The sequence below is a fragment of the Callorhinchus milii genome, unplaced genomic scaffold (genome assembly GCF_018977255.1).
Source record: "Callorhinchus milii isolate IMCB2004 unplaced genomic scaffold, IMCB_Cmil_1.0 Scaffold11, whole genome shotgun sequence".
Taxonomy (NCBI): domain Eukaryota; kingdom Metazoa; phylum Chordata; class Chondrichthyes; order Chimaeriformes; family Callorhinchidae; genus Callorhinchus; species Callorhinchus milii.
Genome location: NW_024704752.1, coordinates 18,648,068 through 18,670,568, shown reverse-complemented (window position 1 = coordinate 18,670,568; position 22,501 = coordinate 18,648,068). Strand labels below are relative to the sequence as shown.

Genomic DNA, 22,501 nt, shown 5'->3' with positions numbered 1-22,501 from the left:
GTTTCACTTCTAGCAATAAGCTGAGGTCAGGTCAGATGAAAGATGTGAAATTAAAATATACCCACAAGCATTTTGGCATTTTAAAGCGTAGGGTTTCAAACCGGTCACTGTTAGCAACTTCCAGGTGCCAGCAATAATCCAAACTGAATATAGGAAATTAATAATAAAATTGAAAGGTTGTATTTTAAATAGCTATTGACCAACGTGGGAACTTTTCCTTTCCTTAAAAATGAGATCTTGCTTGCTTTCAGTCCTCCCACAGAGCTTAACTTGAACCACAAGCCCCATGCTGGCTAATAATGTGTAACAGCACACTGAGTTCTAATGTCTCCAGTGTATTTGCACAGTGGTCTATGACAGGTTATCAGAGCGGTTCTATATCTTACTGTGTGACACATACCCTCATTGTGTTAATGGGAGCGTTGGCAAGAGAGCTGTGCTATTAGCATAGCAAACATCTCATTTCTGAAGTCTTCTTAGTCTCACAAAATTTTCCAGTCAACTTGTTATCTCAGTCTCCTTGCAGCCATTGCCCTTTACACCAAGCTGTTGTCATGGGCATAGTTATAACTTCAATCACTGCTAATTCAACTTCCTTCTTTCTGATATGTTCACCAAGAAAACTGATTGATACAAGGCACCAAAAAAAACAGCTTATTAACACGTTGGAATTGGGAGAAATGTTGCTCACAGTGCAATATTTTAAAGATTCAGCTCCTTTGATATCTCTGTCCAGGCCTGGGAAGTAAATATTCTTATTGCATCTGGATGGATGGATGGATGGTATATCTCAAGCTCCATTCAAAATCAATCTCACATTGTTCTGCTAACTTGTAAAATGAGTTGGATAAAGACAACTAGCTCAAGAAGAACTGGGGCAAGTGGGGGTGGAGGGGCACCAAGAGACATGAGCTGAGATGGAATTAATAATTGTACACACAGCACATTGGACTATCTGCATATTTGAGGCTTTATCACAGCCACAATCTATCTCTCTCCCCTCCTCTCCCCATGATTATTGTGATCTAGCCATAATAATTGTACTTAAATTCCCTGCTGGTCTTGAGCAAAGCAGTATAATGCTAAGATGGCCTTTGGCTGGGTTATTTTATTGTGTTGGCTCACTAAATTTTCCCCTGCTGATTTGTTGCTTTCTTCATTCCACATATGGGTCTCTTTTGTTTGCAGATGATCTTTGCTATTTAGTTTCCCATCTAATGCTGTCATTCATGCAGCAGTAATTCCTGTCATAAATAATGAGCGATATTGCCTATGTATAAAAGAATTAAGGTGCAGTAATTGCAAAATTTAAGCCTAATTACTGCTGGAAAGGATTCTAGAGTACGACTGAGTTTACTGTGCACTTTTTAAAGCAGAACAGATTAAAAAAAAGTTTTGATGTTTGTTTGTATTGCTAACGAAAATAAATCTACATTATTAGAGGATTAAACAGTGGTAATTCACAGTATTAATTGTAAATTCTTATTTTTAATTTTTAATTTGATGCAGGACCTCAAATGTTGTAATGTTGACCTCAAAGAGTTAAACAGTTGACTTTTGTGTGCATTACACAGCTTTAGTTTCTCACTTATGGTAGGATTTTTATAATCTGAATGCCTTGTATTGCTGGGTAGAACATCAAAATTAGTTTTCTACAATACAGTGTAAAATGTTCGTGTGAGTAGTCAGAGGAAGAGAACAAAAATAACACGATAGTTTAGTAGTTTGTGCAATGCATTGCTGCAAGCACCACATGGAGTATTGTGTGCTGGTTTGTGTGGTGGGCTGCAGGAGGAAGATCCTAGCATTGTACAAGATACGGACGTTGGCAGTTTAGCAACCTGAGCTAGAAATCTGTGAATATTTACATTGGAGAAAAGAAGTCTAAGGAATATAGATAAGTTGGACTCTACCAACAATATTTTTGATATGGTTAAGAAATCCACAATAAAGAATCAGGGCTTTTAGATCTGAAGTTGAACAGACATTTACAGCATTTTCAGAACTGCGAATCCTCCCAGTAAGGGAATAATGCTCACCACAGCTAACCTGAAACAACAACAGCAACTTGGATTTATATAGTGCCCTCCACGCCGGACGACATCTCAGAGCGCTTCACAGTAACGAATCCAGGGGCCGAGCCAAGGGGAGGGGGAGGTAGGTGACCAAAGGCGCGGTCGAAAAAGAGCTTCAGAAGGGACCTGAAAGTAGGAAGAGAGGGGGTGACTGACGTGAAGGGAGTGAGGAAGGGAATTCCAGAGCCTCGGGGCACAGTGGCTGAAGGCACGGCCGCCGAGGGTGGAGCGGAGGACTCGGGGGACGAGGAGGAGGCCAGACCCGGAGGATCGAAGGCAACGGGTACTGTTTTGAGGAGAGAGGAGGTCAGAGAGGTCGGGGGGTGCAGAGGAGTGCAGGGACTTGGATACGAGGGTGAGGATCTTGAAATCGATCCTCTCTGGGATAGGCAGCCGGTGCAGTCTGGCCAGGACTGGGGGGATCGGGGAGCGGAGTTTGTTGCGGGTGATAATGCGGGCGGCAGAGTTTTGGATGATGTGGATTTTATGGATGGTGGTGGATGGGAGACCGAGGAGGAGGGCGTTAGAGTAGTCCAGCCGAGAGGTGACAAAGGGTATTAAAACAGACTAAGAAAATAAAAGTGATGGGGAAAAACATTAGCAAAGCCTTTCCTTGAAAGCGCAGTGCTTTGAGAAATTGTACCAGGGAACAAAAATTAAGGAAAGCACCTAGAACAAAATGGACTGTTATATTGTACAGAACAAGAGACTATTAATGAGAACAGTAGTATTTCATAATACTGGCATCATCTTTAATGAACCTTCACTCTGATCTCAGGACTATGTATGTTCCTTTAAGAGCTGAATTTTAGTTAAACCATTGCCTTGAAAAAATGGGCTTTCCATTGGAAGTTTGTACTCCAAAAAGAACGATTTGTACTTTACCTTTTGTTCCAAATATTTCCTCAAATAATACCCAGTATCTGTTTTTTATCTATTTAATAATACAGTGCAAGTAATCAGACAGTACACTTTCACAGTAATTTTTTTTATGAAGTGCTATAAAGCTAGTCTATCGTGGCGATGTTTCAAAAGTTGATTAAATATCGTTTAAACTGACTGGGTTGTGAGGTGAGACACTGACTCATTTGCAGACAGTAAGCATTGCAATGATTGATGAAGACGGGATGTTTATTTTTTTAACTGTTACCTTGCTATTACATTTCTTGGAGCCCCAAGAAATGTCAAAGGAAGATAACAGTAAAACAATGTACCACACAGTGCACTCATTGGCAAGCTATACGGTTTTAGCTGGTTAGACTCTGACAGTTACCCCAGCGCACACTCTGAGGTCCCAAAGCCTTAGCTCTTGCCAACCTGTGTCTAATACTTTCCAGAATTAGGTAAGTGGATGCATCCCTCTAAATAGAGAGTGCTCATTCCATTTCAGTAAACGTCTCTGGAATTTCCATATATAGGTGGGATGTTTGGTGATGGGTTTCCACATATGTGTTTGACACCTGGCTGACCAAAACAAATTATATTTCTTAAGTTAACTGTATATATCTACAAGTTTTGAATCAATACTTTTAGATTTGTCAACAAATCTTTCATTGATCAGTCGTGTACGTAAATCAGAAAACCTGTTTTTGTCCAGGATTTGTCAACACCATATGAGCATAAGCATATATGTTAGCGTTTTGAAGTTCATATTAAAAGCATTAATAATTTCCTTGATCTTGAGGAGATTACTGATGCTGTGTTTCATATAAATTGCTTGAGAACTGCTTGATTTTTCAGGTCTATGCAATTGTTGCCTCTCTTTCCCTTTAGAGGGTGAAATAAAAGGCAGTGAGGGGAGGGAGCGTGTGGAAACTCATGTTTATGCAGTTGTTTGTAATTTGTGAAACAGCTACTTTTAGTGGCTGTGGACCTGCCCTTCCAGACCTCTAGGTAAGGTCTGGACAGGCAGCAATGCAAGAAAACACGTTGACCATTTATCTTGGTATAGCAGCTGCTGTTGGCTGGAGGCAAAATGAACCTGCACCTCGAGAAGCAAACAGCATCGCTTCATTTAGCTAACGTCGCTGTCTCTGAAGGCAGGCCTGCATCTGCAGACAGGGCTTAAAGCAGCAGCATATGAACTGCTGTTATTGTATAATGTTGTTCTACAAAATTGATTAATCTGTAATCATCAAACTAGCCGGTTCAATTCAATTCCTCATGGGTCCTATTGAATACAATTGTAATAAAGCTTGATTCAGAGCCACACATCTGATGATTGAAAATTGTTAAAAGCCATGTTACAGAGATATCGCGTGCTGATAGATGACTGTTTTATTTCGAGTCAGCGTTGGACTTCGTGTTCTCATGTTATTCCACTTCATTCTTTTTAACATTTTATCACTTTGACAATGATCCTAAGTACCCTGTAATAGCCAGAAGCATCACGATTTGTGTGATGTGCATTTCTCCATTTAGAAGCAACATGTAAAACTTTGATAAGATTGCTGAAATGGCACAAACCAGTAAGGTTCACAAATACTTTAAGGCCTCTTTGTAATATTTATTATTGTCTAGGCCATTATCCCTTCCATTCAACCTTTTGATACAGTCCTTGGATTACGTCGACTTTGAATGTTCTGAAAAGAAAATACGGTATGTTCTGTTACCAATCTTCTCCAAACATACACTTTGGTCATGAGATTGTAGAAACAAATCCATCTTTGACACCAATGAAAGTATCTATTTTTAAAAAAAAACTGAAGTTGTTACATTTTGCATTATTGGCATCTAAATAATCCTCGCATTTGATATAGCGCTTTTCACGTCTTCTCGACGTCTCAAAGCGCTTCACAGAATAGACTGTAAAGTGAAGTGACTGTATATTTGTGGGCGAAACGCGGCAGCCAATTGCGCACAGCAATGTCCCACAAACAGTCGTGGATTGAAAATGACCAATTTATTATTGTTTTGTTTTTGGAGGGATTATTATTGGGCTCTGTGTGGAGTAAGGAAACTTGCCCAAGGTTTCGCTCTAGCTGGAATTGAACCCAGGTGTCTCACTTGCAAGCCGAGCGCTCTAACCACTGAGCTACAAGAATCTATTTAATGTCCCTAGCGTAACACATAGCACATTATGGATGGTATGATAATCAGTAATAGTCATCTTTTGAGGGATTTGATACCATCAGCTACAGTGATTTAAACAATGATGATGAAACATCATCTGGGTAATAGCTGCGACACCAGACTTCAACGTGATACACCTTTACAAACTGGGAAATAAAGCCACAATGTATTTTAAGACCAATAAAACAAACTCGTGCAAGTGCAGCAATTATTCCTTATCAACATCTGCATTATTGATGCGCCAAATTTGTTTGCGGCTTAGTATTGTTAGCTTTGCATGTATGGTGTTCACGTGACGTGTTAGAGTGAGACCATTGGAAAGAACTTGGGAATGGGCTCCAAGAAAAATGGGCCAAGAATCTGCCATAATCAAATGAGAAACGCATGACGTTTCTTGCGGCAGTGCACCCACTACTTAATTATACTGGTACAAGATGTACCTGTTTTCTGCTCGAATGGTTTTATTATCATGCGACGGAAAAGTATTGATATATAAAACAAAACTTACAGATAACTGTTTTACAGTATTATTTGTGATTGTGTAACCCAAAATGTATGTGTTTTTGTGATATTTAACGATAATATTATTTTCAAATACTGTATTTTCAAACCTAGAATAGCATATTTTCTAAAGTGATATCTGGTCTCTTATCCCTAAATGGTATATCATTTTGGTAGAAGCTGACACCCACTTTTGTCAGATTTCTCCCTCTTCTATCAACAAAAGTTGAGCCGGAACTTATAAATTATGGAACCATAGCCTATTTTGTAAGGACTCATTGGAAAAAATTCTATCCTGGAAGTTTTGATCCAGTCTCAGCCACAAAAGCCACATCCCTTCATGAATATTCATGTTGTAGGTGGTACTGGGAGATGAGTGTGAGAGCAGCCACAACAACAAGAGCCAGAGTGAGTGTGAGCAATCCCAGGTTCCAAGAGGCAAAGCAAAACTTGAGTGTAACCGCTGCAACTCTCTCCCTTCTGCATGTGCACTTTTGAACCTGAAATACATTCTGCGGAGATAAGAGATGCAGAGAGAACCGAGTGTGTGCAAGAAGACAGTGAGAGAAGTCAGTGACTGATAAGAGTATGAGTAAAAGGATGTTATATAAATCTTAAGCTATTCTTCACATGGGAAAGAACAAGTGAGTATGGCAAACAGTGTCGAAACGGCAGAGGAGAAAAAAATAACGACGAGGCAATGCACTGACAAACAGTGACACACAAACCCTTGCAAACCAAACCCACAGGGAGAAGGGTTAGGGATAGAGAGAGAGTGAGAGAAAAACACAGATATGCAGAGCCAAACAACAAACAAACTCATTCAAAAGTATAGTTGTGCTCCCTGTACCAACAGCTGGCTCCATTGACCTTTGTTCCTAGAACTCCAGTGCTTGTTCTGGAGGGGCCACTGTACTGGTATTATAATCTTTATTTCCAATGGTTTTCACCCTTCAGTTATATGGTGGTCACCTTGAGAAAAAATCAAATATTTTCCTTTATTGGAATGAATGTTACAAACTGCAAAATTAACCTACAGTCTATGGGAACTTCTGACTAGAAACGGCTTTTGGAACTTGGATACAGAAGTGACTTTCCAGTTTTTGCTCAGTGGTAATTCAGGTGATGCTGGTCTCTAATTTAGATCAAAATAAGATGTGCTACAGGTATAAGATTCATATCACATGAATATCACTTGAATAAGAATACATGGGATGAATCATCAGAAACAAAGTTGCACAATTCTAATATGAATTATTTGAAGTTTTTTTTCCCCAATTTTTGCAGTGGCTCAACAGAAATGACTGGACTGATTTTAAGTTCAGGAAATATGGCTGATGAAGATTAATATGATTAGATCATAAGATTGGTATGCTACAATCTTGAAATCAACCTTACACGTAGAGTTTTAAATACCAATTTATGTTGTAAATATAATGGTGATGGCGATGGATGAGTAAATCAGAGGTGTCACTTTGCCCATTTGTACATCCAGATACACACACCCAGGATATGTAGTATTGCAAAAGAAGTGCACTCAGCTGTAATAATAATAATAATAATCCTTGCATTTGATATAGCGCTTTTCACGTCGGGAGGACGTCCCAAAGCGCTTCACAGAATATACTGTAAAGTGAATTGACTGTATATTTGAGGGCGAACGCGGCAGCCAATTGCGCACAGCAATGTCCCACAAACAGTCGTGGATTGAAAGTGACCAAGTTATTATTGTTTTTGGTTTTGGAGGGATTATTATTAGGCTCTGTGTGGAGTAAGGAAACTTGCCCGAGGTTTCGCCCTCTGCCTGGAATTGAACTCAGGTCTCTCGCTTGCAAAGCGAGTGCTCTAACCACTGAGCTACAGGACTCCACGTACCAACAAGATGTGCCTTTGTCAGAACTCTATTCTGACCTTTGAGAGGAAAGGCAGAATTCAGAGCATAGCTTCAAGGGCTCAATTTTTACTGTGCATAAAGGTGGAACTGCTGAACTTTGTTCACTTTTGAGGATTAACAGCTCGCAGTCCTTTACTAGGTTCCTACAATATTACTCAGAAGGCAAGAGCAAAGGTGGAGAATTTACTTTTTCCAGCACAGTCTATGATGGGGGAAGAGAAGCATAAGCTATAAGTAAAAGTTGTTGCAAAAAAAAGTAAAAGTTGAATTCATATATTTTATCAAATGATGGCTTTTACGATTTTATGTTTTTAATAATAATCATTATTCTTGCATTTGATACAGCGCCTTGTCAGGTCATTGAGACATCTCAATGTGCTTCACAGGATATACTGTGACTGTATTTTGTGGGTGAAAGCCGGCAAGAGTAAGGCAATAGTAATACTCCTGCAAGTCTCTGGTAAACTGCTCATTTTACAGTTTATTCATCTAGATTGAAGAGGTACATAAAACATTCAGGCACTTGTATGATAGGTAGATGTTTATGTAATTGTAGGTGTTTGCCTACAAATTATAAGTCACTACACCTTACAGCATATACTGTGAAGTGCTTTGAAATATTCTCCTGATGTTAAAGGCACTATGCCATATGTAAGTTGTATCTGTTAAACCATTTAAAAGGAGCAAGAAATCAGTCAGTTTCAGAAATATAGAAACAGACATTTTCAGCAGAGGAGACCATCATGTATTCAAATCATCATTGTGCCTAAAAAATTCCGTTTTTTTTTAAAAAATCTGAAAACAATATAAAAACATTACCCAAAATGGGGGGAAGCTCAGAGGCTCAATTCTGAGACTAGATTCCTACACATTCGGCAGCTGATATCTACAAATTCTATGCAAAGCTTGGAGGCTCAGTAAGTTGTGTAGATGGGAGTAGGAAGTTACAAATGGATTTAGACAGATTAAGTGAGTGGGCAGAGCTGTGACAGATGGACTTCAATGTAGGGAAGTGTGAAGTCATCCACTATGAACCGAATAAAGATAAAACAGAATATTTTCTTAATAGGGAGAAATTAAGAACTGTGGAGGAGCAAAGAGATTTGGGTGACCATATCCACAAATCACTAAAAACTAGTTCCCAGGTACAAAAAGTAATCAAAACAGCAAGTGGAATGTTGGCCGTTATCTCAAGGGGCCTGGAATACAAAGGGGAAGAAATGATCCTTCAGCTGTTTCTGGAGATTGCGTTCAGTTTTGGGTACCACACCTCAGGCTCGAAGGGCTAAATGGCCTACTCCTGTTCCTATCTTCCTATGTTCCAAAGCAGGCTATATTTATATATATTAATGGAGAAAAGAAGAAATATCCAGGGACAGGAACAGGGTGCATGGCTTGAAGTCAAAAGCAGATCCCATATTGACAGTATTATGGGACAAAATATATAAGATTCTAAAATGGACAGCATGCTCAAAGAGTGAGTTAAAAATTGACCTTGAGGAGATGTGAAATTGGACCAGGTCAGTCAGTCAAGACTTGACAATACGTATTGTTTTATAAGGGAAAAAACAGTTTCTATGCAGAAACTTTTTTAGATATCAATGTGTTGAATGATCTTTCACAATTTCTTGCTCTACAATAACCTCATGAAAATCATTGCATGAAGAAAACAAAGTGTTCATCCAGATGAGGTTTGTTCTGATTAGAATGTGTTTACTCTTCGGATAAGTTTCATATGAACTTGGATATATTCACTCAACACAACGCAAGAAAAAGCGAACTGCAGAGAGGATATTACGCATGCAAAGATACACACAGATTATTAGTGCTCAGCAAACTTCCAATGGGCTCCATCTCCTCATCATGTCAGAGCATCTGATTTCTGGCAACACTGCTTTAGTGGAAAGGATTAACTGTTCTTATTTAAAATTGTTTTTCATTCTACTTGGCCTCAAATAAACCCTTTTCCACCAAAAAGTTTGGTTTTGAACCAGTATTTCTGGTCCAACGAAAGCATTAATTCTCTATTTTGTTTGTTGAATATTCGTGTTCTTGTTTAGAGTATATTTTGCTGTTCAACTGAGGAAGGGAGGTGCATTGTGAGTTAAAACTTGTGAATTATTATTTAATTTAGTTAAATCCATAATGAGAATTGCCTTTACAAAGCACAGTTTCAATACTGTGCTCGTTTATGCTCATTAGTAATCTGCTTCCACACCCACAAAAGCAAAGTCAATAACCCATTTACACTAGCAGTCCTTGTTAACAAAAGAAGTAAGATAAATGTTATACCAAAATAATTGTAATAATTAATAGAGGTACTGTACTTTCAAACCTGAAAAATACTGTTTGCTTTCTCACTGTTTAAGGCAATGAGGAATATGTCCTTGAAAATACTGCAAACCATAGTGTTAGTTGGAAAACTATCAGCTGAAAATACTGTTTCCTTTGGCAAAAGTATCCTCCAACTCACTTCCCTCTAAGACTTTTCAGTATTTGTCTATACTGTATCAGTTAAACTTCTCTGGTGGAAATAATTATAATTTTGTTATGAATTTTATCAGTGAGGCTTAATTGTGGTTAAGAATGGAACATGTTTACATTTTACAGTGCTCCCCACTGGCAGAATACAGCAGATATTCTGCTGATGGTTATATTGACTGTATATTTTGTTTCGCCCACAAAATGTACAGTCAGTTCACTTTACAGTATATTCTGTGAAGCGCTTTGAGACGTCTCGAAGACATGATAAGGCGCCGTATCAAATGCAAGCATTGTTATTATATGTCAGATTGTAGTGCAGGATACCTTTTATATTTGTGTGTCTCCGGTTGTAGAAAATAGTGATGGAAAAGTGAAAATTATATGTATGTCCATCTCGAGTCATTAACTTATCCTTTCAATGATCTTGATTTTGCTCCTTCTCCTAAAGTGATGGATACACAGAACATTTTATGCTATTATTGAAAATGTTAGTTATTTTGCAAAAAACTGAGTCAGTGATAACCATAGTGATAGATATATTGGATTGAACACCTCATTTATATTTGTATTTGTTCTTTATCTAAATGAGTTGAATTGATGAGTAGCAAGTGGATTCCAAGACATAAGCTTCTGGTAAGGAAGCTTGGATGTCGCTTGGATCAAATCGATCACTGTACTTGAAGAAATGAAGGTATATGTAGAGAACTGCAACTTAAATCTGTTGTAGCTGAGTGGGTAACAGGGAGGGGTGCTGGAAGAAAAACAGTAGCTAGTTATTTAACTTTCCCAAAAAATACAAATTATTGCTCATAATTATGGTACTGTTAATACTGTAGCAATATGAATCTGGTTAAAAAAAATATAGAAAGCAATTTAGGAGTAAACCTGTTAAATCCCAGCAAACATTGGCTTAAGAAAGACTGTTATGTGCTTGCTTAAGTCTATTGAAAGCCAACAAGGAGGTACCTTGAGTTTGGGGATGATGTGGTTGCATTTGATAAGGATTGTTTTAAAACAAATGCGCTTAAAAAGAAGAACATTGCAATTTGGATAATTAATTTGTGCAAGAAACAGAAATTAGAAATTCTGTACTTGAAAGAGGAATGCTCAGATTCCTGAGGCCTCAAAATTCCCCTGGGGTTTAGTATAGAAGACAATTTTATGTGAAAAATTAAGGTCGCGCCAGAATTGTGGAAAATTGTTGAATTCATTCTTAATCTGGAAGTCTATTTTATGCAGTTCTTAAGAAGAACAAACCAGCTTTCAAAGACTGAATTTGAAAATATTTCAATAATTTGCGCACTTTATATTTAAGGCAAAGAAGATTTTTTTTTACTTCTTGGGCCTCTCAGAATTTAGATAGACAAGTTAAAAGGAGAGCAAGGTTCAACATCTTTTTTGGTCTTGGATGTAATTACAAGGTAATACTTAGATGAATTCATGCAACTTTTTAATTGCACTGGGGCATTGGGAGCAGCATTCATGACTGAATAAGACACTGATCTCTGCTAAACCTAATGAAAGCTGAGAACAGTTAGTCCTCCAGCATTTGACAACTGAGCAGATCCTTTTTTGGGGTCAGAAGATTTGACACATCTTGTCTCCAGTGTGACTTGTTCTGACCCGGAAAAAGAATTTCCCCTTGAAGACGGGAGAAATTCTAAACAATTTTAGTTCACAATTTCACAGCATCGATCTTTTTAGACTTCACTTCGAAGAAATTTGGGCTCGCAAACTGATCTCTTTGGAAATTGGACCAAGAGTTTGGGATCTTCTATTGAATTTGTGACATTTAAAGAACATCAGATTGGGAGAAGTACATTTTCTTCCTCCAGGCTATATGTGAACCTGATTCTCAAAAGCTAAAAATCACTAGAGAAGGACAATATATCTTCCTTTGGGCTATATCTGAACCTCAATCTGAAAAGTCAGACTTCAATTTAGTTAAACCTTTGATTGGAATTAATAGAAATTGACAAGACAAATAAAAACACGCAGGATTCAGGGAGGCTTTTTGTTGAAATTTGTAACTAAATCTGTATCTTTCAGACAGACAACACAGTCATAATGACCCAAATATTGAAAGATGTCATGAATCTGGATTCCCCACTGCCCGAAATACTGTATATGTATTTTTTGAACAATGGCAGCAAAACTGGAGGATGCCCTGACATTCAGTGGTGTTTTCGAAAATTTAGCTTCAATCCTTAGCACTCAAAAGTACCATTGTAGAGAATAGATTTTCTGAGTTAATTACAGTTGCATGCAGTGCATTGTTTAATTTGTTTTCATTAACCTGTTTTCATGGTAGACTTATGTCCCTGCTTACACTTCATTAATTGAAAGAGGGTATTTAAAGCTTTCTAGTGTTGCGTTCCTACATAGTGTAGTGAACCATTTCAATGCGCTATAGATGTTGGAGCAGCATATCAAACAGACACTTTACGAGGAACAACTGTTGTGTTATTTGAGTATAATAAAGATACATTGAGGTACAAAATACATTGACAAGTTCAAGCATACCAAGCACCCTTCCTTTGACATGCATTTATAGTATAATATGATGACAATTCATTGTCTGATTAATTGTATTTTCCCTTTCCCACTTTGCCTCTTTAATTATTTTTAGATGCCCCGGGAAGAAACAGTTTGTAAGTACTGTGGAGTTAGCTATCTGATATATCATGAACTCAAATTAATGGAAGATAAAGTGAAGGTGATGGAAGCAGAGATGGCATTTTACAGCAACAGTGTTGAACGTGAAAAAAAACTGAAAGAGGAGCTTTGTTTAACAAACCAACGTTTGGAACAGCTGAAGACTGATAATGAACAGAAGCAAGAAAGGTTAGAAGAAGCTGTGCTACTCAATGCTGTATCCGTTCAGTGCCCTATTTACTATTTTGTTAAAGAAATCTAAATTTGGCCTCATTTGAAGCTTTTCAAAACCAGAGGCACCTTTCATAGAACATATCCAGGTCTCTGCCTGACTGGGGTGTTCTGCTTTATTGCTCACTATGACAACCTAAAGATTTGTGGGAGTCCTTAAATTCTAAATTTATCCAAACGCATCCCTACCATTCATCTTTACGAAATAGTTTGAAATCCAGCTCTAATGAACTGGCTCTTACATTTGATAGCTGTCTACGAGCCGTAAATAAATGTAATCTGATAGTCGCAATCCAATATAGAGTGCCCGTAAATTATCTGGGTTTTTTCATTCATGAAAGTAATAAAAGCGTGGATTCCATTCTGGCAAATAGTGAGTCAACTGTTACAGTTTTCCTTCACTGTGCCTTTCCAGCGCTTTTGGTTTTAAACGTTTCGATTAAGGTAAGTTATATCAGAACTGAACTGAGCCTCCAAAATACCCTTTTTTAAAAAAAAACGTTTAATGATTGATCTTTTCGGGCACGCAGTAAAACTAACAAAGCAAAAAAAAAATCTGCTGCAGTGAGAGCAGCACCAGGAGGAAATGTGCATGTTTCAGAAGTAAATAAAATACTGCATTCCATGGCTACTGCAATAAATGTAATTGACAGCTACTGCAGCAAATCAATCTCACTGGGAAAAAATGCCTTATTCTCTCAATCAGACTATAGACTAAGTGAACAAGAGACCAATCTTTCTCAGATACTCACTCTTGTCAGTCTCGCTGTTCTTTTTTTCTTGCTTTGTTTCAGTTGATCTTTCTCTCAGTCATTGTCTTATCTATTCTCTAAATGACTAAGTTACAGAATTAACATTCAATCAGAATGGCTTTGAAAAATTAGACCTACCCTTTTGCCTCCTGGAGTCAATATGATCATTTTCTATCTCTGTCTCTCCAACAAAATGAAAACTGCCACAACCTCCCAAAGTAGCACCAGAATGCTTGATCAGAAATATTCCCACCTTTGTCTTCCAGATATGGTTCAGAGATAGGATTTCAAATGAATGTTTACAATGGGAAGTGTGATTTATTCCCTCAGACATTACACAAACTTTCCATAGTTTCCAAACTAGACAAATGTTAAGTACTGGAGCAGAATGTTCATTTCAAAATAAAATATGAAAGACATATCTGCCTTTGTACAAGGCATATACATTTCTGCCCTGTCTGTACAGTAACTGGCAAGTGTAGATCTCAGTCACTTCTTAAGTGATAACCAAGAAATGCTCTCATGACACATGTTGGGTAGAATTTCTGAATCATCAGTAGCTGAGAGTGTTGGTAGGAAAGTGTGGATCAGTACTGTTGAGGCAAAATATTTCCCTTGTTGCTCCCTTTTTCAACACTTAATAATATTTTAGAATTTACTGCGTACATATAGATATTTATTTGAAATATTTATTTAATTATTTCCATGCTTTAATATATTCGTAATCCATAACTATTAAGCATGTTCCCATGTAGATAATATCTTAATGACAATTAGATTGCAGTCAAACTACAGAACTAAACTAAAACTATGTGTCTTTCAATGGTTTGAAATCAATGTTTCGCACATCTGAATATACGTAATTATAACTTGCCTCTTTAGCACAGGTTGGCTTAAAAACAATTTGGCTTGAAAAGGAATATGATTGTTAAAATCCAGATATTTCTACCTAATCAACTCTTTCAGAACCAAACTTCTAAAGTAAAGGACATGACGAGGAAGCCAATTTAATAGATTATGTACATGCTGTAATTATTCTGTCACATATGGCACAATGTAGTTTGAAAAAGATTGTGCTCCTCAATACTGTTTCAGGAAAGAGTTGAAAAATGTTTTGCATAGAGAGAAGGTTTTCTGTGAATAGTGAGAAGGTTTTCTGTGAATAAAAAAAGCGGGAGTGGGCCATTGATTCATCTAACTTCCCCACCCAATATTTCACAAGATTCCTTCAAAATTTTTATCTCTGAATCTAGGACTTTCTTCAAGGTCAAGACAACTTTTTTGAAACCATTTGAAGCTTATTATTCTGCCTGTAGAACAAAAAGTTGCTTGTATTTGGCAAATGTCAATCTTTAGGTCAGTGGATGTACCTGTTGATCATGAACATCTGCATTGGTTTTAAGGTGGATCACTTGTATTTGAGATGTTTGTGTTGGACATATGAGCAGTCAGTTTGGACTGGTTGTTTCACAGATGAATTCAAATATGAAGTTATTAAGTTCACTGATGCTCATGTTTCCACTAACCTACCCTGTTTTATTCAGTATAGCAGCAAACTTCTTTTTGACTGTCCCTAACTGCTTTACATTTTTTCTAATGTATGTTTAAAAAATCAGATCTGTTTTCACTACTTTAAATGAATGCCACCTTTTCCTACATTTTCTGGTTTTAATCTTAAGTAATGCTCTGGGTTTACACTCTCCATGCCATTTAGTAGATAATATATCTCAATAACGTCTCCCTCAGCTTCTTTCTATAACAGCAACAACCACAAAATTACATGTGTATAGCGCCTTTCAAGTTGGGAGGATGTCCCAAGGCGCTGGACAGACAGAGTTTCGGACCTGAGTGGGGGTTGGGGTCAGGAAGAGTGGAGGGCAGGGAGGCTAGAAGGGAGATCGAAAGCACGGTCAAAGAGGAGGGTCTTGAGATGGGTCTTGAAGGTGGCGAGGGAGAGGGTGAGATGGAGGGACTGGGGGATGGAGTTCCAGAGGATGGGGCAGAGTGGCAGAAGGCCCGCCCGCCAATAGTGGGGTGAGCGAGGCGGGGGACGTGAAGCAGGCCGGAGCCCGCTGAGTGGAGGGATCAAGCAGGATGGTAGGGGGTTAGGAGGTCGCAGAGGTAGGGGAGAGCAAGATCATGGAGGGATTTCTATTGTGAGTATACAGATTAAGCTTCTTCAGTCTTTCCTTGAACTCAACTACTTTAGAATTGTGTATATTCTGTCTACTTCTGAATACAGCTTAAGGTTATGGTGAACATAACCTCACTAGTATGTGTTTCGATTTTAAAATTCAAGCGAAAATTTACATTATCTTAATACTTACCACGTACCAGAAATAAAATGTTTATTTTCTTATCTTTGTGTCCAGTGTCTTCTGTTCCCCTATAGATGTCAGGTTTTCAATCCCATTTATATGGAGATTTGAATTCTTCAAACATGTTGCTTCTTTCCCTTCTTGGAACAACAAAAGAGAATAGGAAATGCAGGAGACTTTTTTTTAAGTACACATGATAGGCATGTGGAACAGATTACAGCAACAGGTGGTAGAACCAGAAACTACAAAGGATTTCAAAAAGGAACGAACATACATTCCTGTCAACTAAAAGGATGTGGTGTTATTTGATTTAGAGGTAGGAATTTGGTAGGAAATGGGATGGGTAGGTTACTGATGGTCCTCTTTTGTTACTATGGTTAGTCACATATAGTCTTTTTTCCTGTGGGTCTTACTAACAATATATACATTTGAAGACTTGAAACAGATGAATTCCGAAAACTGGAATGAAGTCTGTTGTGATCAATAGGCCTGGCTTGTATTGTTGATGGTGTACAGTACACCATCAATACTGTTCAAAGCAGACTTGATGCCTGAACTCTATTTACTGCCTGGCTGTACGTTGCTATAAAAATGACTGACATTCAGAATATCGACCTCAATGTTTTTAGGAGCTGTGAGCTCAGTCGTTGTGGAGACGAAAGGACAAATAGTCCCAGTCTCGCACCTGAATAATTTATTCAAATGAGAACATAAATTTTTTGCCGTACTTTGTGTACCCACACTATAAACAGGGTAGATCTTCATACTTCAGTGATCCTACATATAGTCAAACTATTTCACAACATCGTAATTTAAGGATTTCCTTCTGTTTAGTATTGACCTGATGCCAGAAGTATAGCTACAGTATATAATGAACCTGTAAATCCATTTGAACAGCATTATCTGAAACATAAATAAGGAATATTCTCTTTAGCATGACAAATTGTTTCTCCTTAGGTGAAACATTTTAAAATGTGCTTTTCCATGGGAGATTGGAGAAAAGAGTGGGGGGGTGGGGGGACCTTCCATTCACTTGAGCAAATGGAGGAAGAAGCAGTTAGAATTTGAAACTTTGCTTGGCCCAATCATCCACTCAAATTTAATACACACCCACATTACTCTACTTTCTATTGGAACCAAGCTAACAAGTCTATTATAATGAGTTACTCAGCTCATTTGTGTAGTTCTTGCTGTGCACACACAGGTCGTACTGCCCATCGCTAGATGTACTGTGGTGAGGTACACTAAAATCATTTTATTGTGCTTGGAAAGCTACAAATCAAATAGAAAAATCTAAAGGAGGGAACCATTTCAGTTGAGAACAACATGGTTAACTTGTTCATATTGTGTCATCATTTAATTTACAAAATAGTTCACTAAAGAGGGAACCCTAAAGTGGTCAGTATTAAGGGAGCCTCTGGTGAGATATTGCATTGTAGGTTGTGTGCTTATTCAACAATATACGCAATCATCTGAAACTTTCCGACAAGCAGAATACAGTATCTCACTTGGAAATTTCAATGTTTGAAGCCATCCCTTTCATTACATTCCTCACTGATCTCCATTTACAGAATATGCAGGCAGCACTTTAGTGTTGCAAGATAGGCTTCCACCAGCAATCTCCTCAGTAACTGAGCTACAAGCTGAACAGCATTCAACAACAACTTGGATTTATACAGCGCCCTTCACACAGGGTAGCGTCTCGGAGCGGTTGACAGTGGCGGAGTCTGACCCTGAGCCAGGGGGAGAGGGAGGGGGGAGGAGACCATAAACACGATCAAAAAGGAAGGTGTTTAGGTGGGACTTGAAGGTGGGGAGGGAGGAGAGGGCAAGGCGGAGCAATTGAGGGAGTGGGTTCCAGAGTTTCAGGGCGCTGTGACTGAAGGCACTGCCACTGATGGTGGAGAGGAGGGGACGAGGTACAAACAGGAGACTGGAGGCAGCCAAGCGGAGGCAGCGGGTGGTGGAGTGGGGGGGGGTAAGCAAATCGGAGGGTCAGGGAGGTATGAGGGCATGAAGCTGTGAGGGCATTCTTGCCAATCTTGCATGGGCCACACCTTCCAATTGAGCCCATCTACTTGTCAGTCTCTGCAACTGACTCAATATCTTTAGAAAAAAGTATTTTAAGAATTGCTAACTAATGAGAAATACATTTGCTAATTTATTCAATGGATATATGTTTAATTATTGCTTTTATATCCATCTAGCGTGAAAGCACCTATAAGCAGTAGATTGTTGGATCCCCATATTTATTTGTATTTGTTTCTCTCCATTTTATTTCATTAAAATAATCAGCTTGATCTGATATTTTGCATATGTGCTCTTCGGAAAAGGAACCGTATGCTAAGTCAGTATATTCTTTCATCTACATTGTTGGGGTTATGAATTACCAGCTAAAATAATAATATACGTAAAATTATTAAAGCCATCTGGGCTTTCGTGACATTTTTTTTTCCAGCCAGAACTAGTAGGCACGTGATATCACAGTGGACAGATACACCATTCCCATGCAATGCCCATCCTGTTATACTGTCAAGTTTCTAAAGTCAGGAAACCAGTAGAATAGAGTGATTTTATACAGGAAGTTTGACTCAATGGCTGCACCAGTTATCTAGCATCTCGGGTCACGGTCCCTCAGGACTGGACTGAACAAGTGGCCACAGTACATCAAATAAACAATGATGAAGCATTCAGTCATTCCAGTTGCTTTCTGTTCATAAATTTTGACTGGTTCGAACTTGAGCAGTTTCAAAATAAATCTAGACTGCGAGTGCACAAATTTTTTTTATGAGGTCTCCTGATCCGTTACTTCATTTTTGGTTCTTTGTCCGTTGTCTGCAGTGTGGACCACCGCAGCTGTCCTTTCTGCTCCAAAGCCCCTGTAACTAGCTGCCAAGAGGCGTAAAAGATTACTCAGATCAAACTTTCCCCTTTAGTTTTCTCTCATTTATGGCCATGAGATGCTTCATTCTGTCTTCTTTTGCCTCTTCACTGCTTGATGCAGCTCAGCTCAAGAGATGAATGTTGAATGTCCTCGAGACTAATGCTACTCCATGGCACTGAGCATTAGCACTGCTGTGTTGTCAATTAAATACAACTTTTAAAGGTTATATTGTAGCTCTATTTACATATCTGACACAGCTTTTTCCAGCATATGAAACCTGCATTTGCCATTCTCTTGAAACATAACCATGGTCTTGTTGCTGTCTTGATGTTTTGCCAACATTCACAAATCTCCAATGAAAAATAAACAAATGAACAAAAAGCATCATTTTTCACTTACAAAAGCATTTTCGCATTGAACTGAAAAGTTGGCCCCTCCATATATGTCCCGGGCTCCCGAACCATACAAAGACTCACAAATTTCCAAGTCAATGATTTGAATTAAATACAATTAAATAAAGTGACAATTTGAGTCAACAGCAGTTTGGGCACAGCCATGGAACAACACAGAAAAATTAAATCCAGGGGAAAATAAGCACTTATCACAAACCACACATTTAAAGCCTAATACAAAACTGATTACTGTACAAGGACATTTTGTAAGCAATCGGAATGTTAAAACATGTTTGTATTCGTGCGAGAGATTCGATTCGGTTTCATTGGATATGTTCATGGTGAAATGCCTATTCTATTGTCATATAATGTAGTGAATTCATCCACTGCATGATTTGTATTTGTATCCTCTTTCTCCTCCTTTTCTAAACTAATTGCATTCCCCACATATTTGTATTCCCCCAGCTTAAACTACTTGAATGGGCAGCTTGCAAATAAGCAGAAAGAACTGAAGAACATGTCTCAGAAAACGGAAGACATTCAGGGTCAGCTGAAAGAAGCTCAGCGCCAATCCGAACTCTTCAGGTAAAGAAACTGGTAAATTGGTACTCAACCACTGTGGGGGGAAATATATCATTAAAATGTCTGCTTTCATTAAGTTCCTCTGAGAGCGCATAGCATGTGAAATTAAGGTTTGTTTTTTAATAAGGAATCAGGATAGCATGACAGGAAAAGGCAGCAGATGTTCAACAACTGTTTGGAACCTTTGAAAAGATTACTGTGTCCCAGCAGGCCCACAGATTCTTTTGTTTTGCAGTGGGCAAAAGGGATCAAACAAAGCAGGTGACACATTGCATGTTTGTAGCGTTGGTACGAATGATTAAAGCCAGCAGTTTCTCTATCGAGCAAGTTAAAAGAAATGCCTGGGGGTGGTGGGGGGGTGGCGGGGGGGATGGGTGTGGTTAGTCATCTGTTGCAATACCCCTAAAATATATTGCTGCTAGTAGTTCCATTCTCTACGTGCTCAGTCCAGGGTCTCTTTGAGGTGAGAGTGTTGAATCTGTTCAAATTGTACGGTGGGACTGCAGTGAGATGCTCTAATTCTTGACCCTGATTTAAAGCTGCACATCATTTGTTTTGGGCGGTGCGCGAGGCAGTGAGCAAGAAACCGTTCGAATGGTTGGGTTTTAAGATCTGGCCCAAACTCAAGCAATTCCATGTTTCACAGAGAGAGAGCAAAGCGACAAGAGTGTATCCTGCAGCAAGCTGTCTCCTTGTTCCAGGGGATGAGGCCTGAACTGGCAGTGATCAGAGAGGAGGCAAGTAGCAATTCCATGATATGGAGGGCTTTCAGCAAAACCCTGACACGTTGCATGGAGGTCACGAGCAGTGCTGTACACACGGGTGAGTGCAATCCTGCTGTTGGAGCCGAGACATAAAAATGCTTAATGAGCGACAGATAAATACCAGGAAGCGCTAGAATATTTATATATTCTGCTTTTTAGAAACTCAAACTGTTATGAGTGAAAGAGCAGTTCTGCAAATAGTGAGTACAGATCAGTGGCTTTACATTTTCAGTTGTTCCCACCACAGATGAATGTATCTTCAGTCAACAACAGTAATAATAATATTAATAATAATCCTTACCAATAACATTGTTTCCTCCTTGAATTCCGCAAGTCGGACTCTATTTATTTACTCTTTGATATGTCTCAAAGACGTGATAAGGCGCTATATCAAATGAAAGGATTATTAACAATAATAATAATCCTTGCATTTGATATAGTGCTTTTCATGTCTTCTAGACGTCTCAAAGCACTTCACAGAATATTCTGAAAAGTGAATTGACTTTTTTTTGTGGGCGAAACGCGGCAGCCAATTGTGCACAGCAATGTCCCACAAATAGTCATGGATTGAAAATGACCAATTTATTTTTGTTTTGGAGGGATTATTATTAGGCTCTGTGTGGAGTAAGGAAACTTGCCCAAGGTTTCGCCCTCTGCCTGGAATTGAACCCAGGTGTCTCGCTTGCAAAACGAGTGCTCTGACCACTCAGCTACAGGACTCCGATTATTATTATTATTTTAGCATTATGAATGCAGATGTACTTGATCCATTGCAACGTGAATATTCACTCTGGAGGGAATTTATCATCCATATTTCCTGATGGCCTGATGGGTACCTGGTTTAGCAAGAGAATGTAACAGATCAGAAGGGTGTAGGTTCATATCCTGGTCTATGCTGAATTGGTTGTTCTCAGCCAGAGCAGAAACTGGGGGTACTTTCATTTGCCTTCAGCAATCCTGCATTGGAAAGGAAGTGGTGGGGGTGAATAATCAGCCAGTGTTCCTCTAATGCTTATCGAGAGACTCCTGCTAGGATGTGCATACATGTTGATGACGGGTGAATCCAAGATGTCTCTCAGCTGCGATGCCCCCCACAATAGACTAGCCTCGCAGACTCACAATGTGAATAATGGCCACATGAGTGAGGTGCCAGAGTGCTTGAACCCTGAGGGTAGAAAAATAAATTCACAGATAATAATAAAATATAAAATAACAAATAAAAAATTAGAATACAAGACAGTGAATAAAAGCATTCCTGCTTTTATCATAATTCATAACAGAGTGTGCTTTTTGTGTAATATCTTTTCTTCTCATCCACTGCGAACTGGCTTAGTCCTTCATTCATTAATGTTTAGTTCTGAAAGTAAAATTGGTGTTGGCCTGGGATTCCAAGACGCTTGATGCTTGATTTTTATTATTAAAACAAGCTTCGGTGGTTGAGCTATTCAAATGCCTAAATCTTCCTGAAAATGACTGAAAGGTCTGAAATCTCTGTGACTGGCAGGTGCTCTCAACCTACTGGAGAATTTCCAGCGCATAACAAAATATATTGATTCATTGTCTTAATATTCAGTATTTCCACTGCAGAGGAGATCTCAAATAATATGTTTAGACAGGTGAGATGTGGCCCACGGATGCTTGTCAGCAGGATCCAAACCTCTTTGGGTCTGTGCCTCTTTCATCTGAATCAACAGCCATTGGTAATGAGGCTTCTGAGCTCCTGCTGTTAAACTGAGGTCAGTATCCAAGGCAGCTTGGTGCTCGGACTTCAACTGGATCAAGACTGAGCTCCTTCCACCCAACTGACATGTGACCTGAGCAGCTGTCAGACAGCCCTTTTTCTCAGCTGGGAACAGCCCCGACTACAGTCAAAATCCCTGATGTTATTCTGGCAATG

General features: G+C 38.8%; 1 protein-coding gene across 1 annotated transcript in view; it reads left to right on the top strand.

Moving 5' to 3' along the window:
* The window catches only part of lekr1 (leucine, glutamate and lysine rich 1), a 66,692-nt gene that overhangs the window by 17,136 nt on the left and 27,055 nt on the right, over positions 1–22,501 (top strand). Inside the window, exons 4-5 of the mRNA XM_042339314.1 lie at positions 19,724–19,843; positions 20,487–20,662. Coding sequence (XP_042195248.1) covers positions 19,724–19,843; positions 20,487–20,662 — 296 coding nt within the window. The remainder of the gene's footprint in view (positions 1–19,723; positions 19,844–20,486; positions 20,663–22,501) is intronic.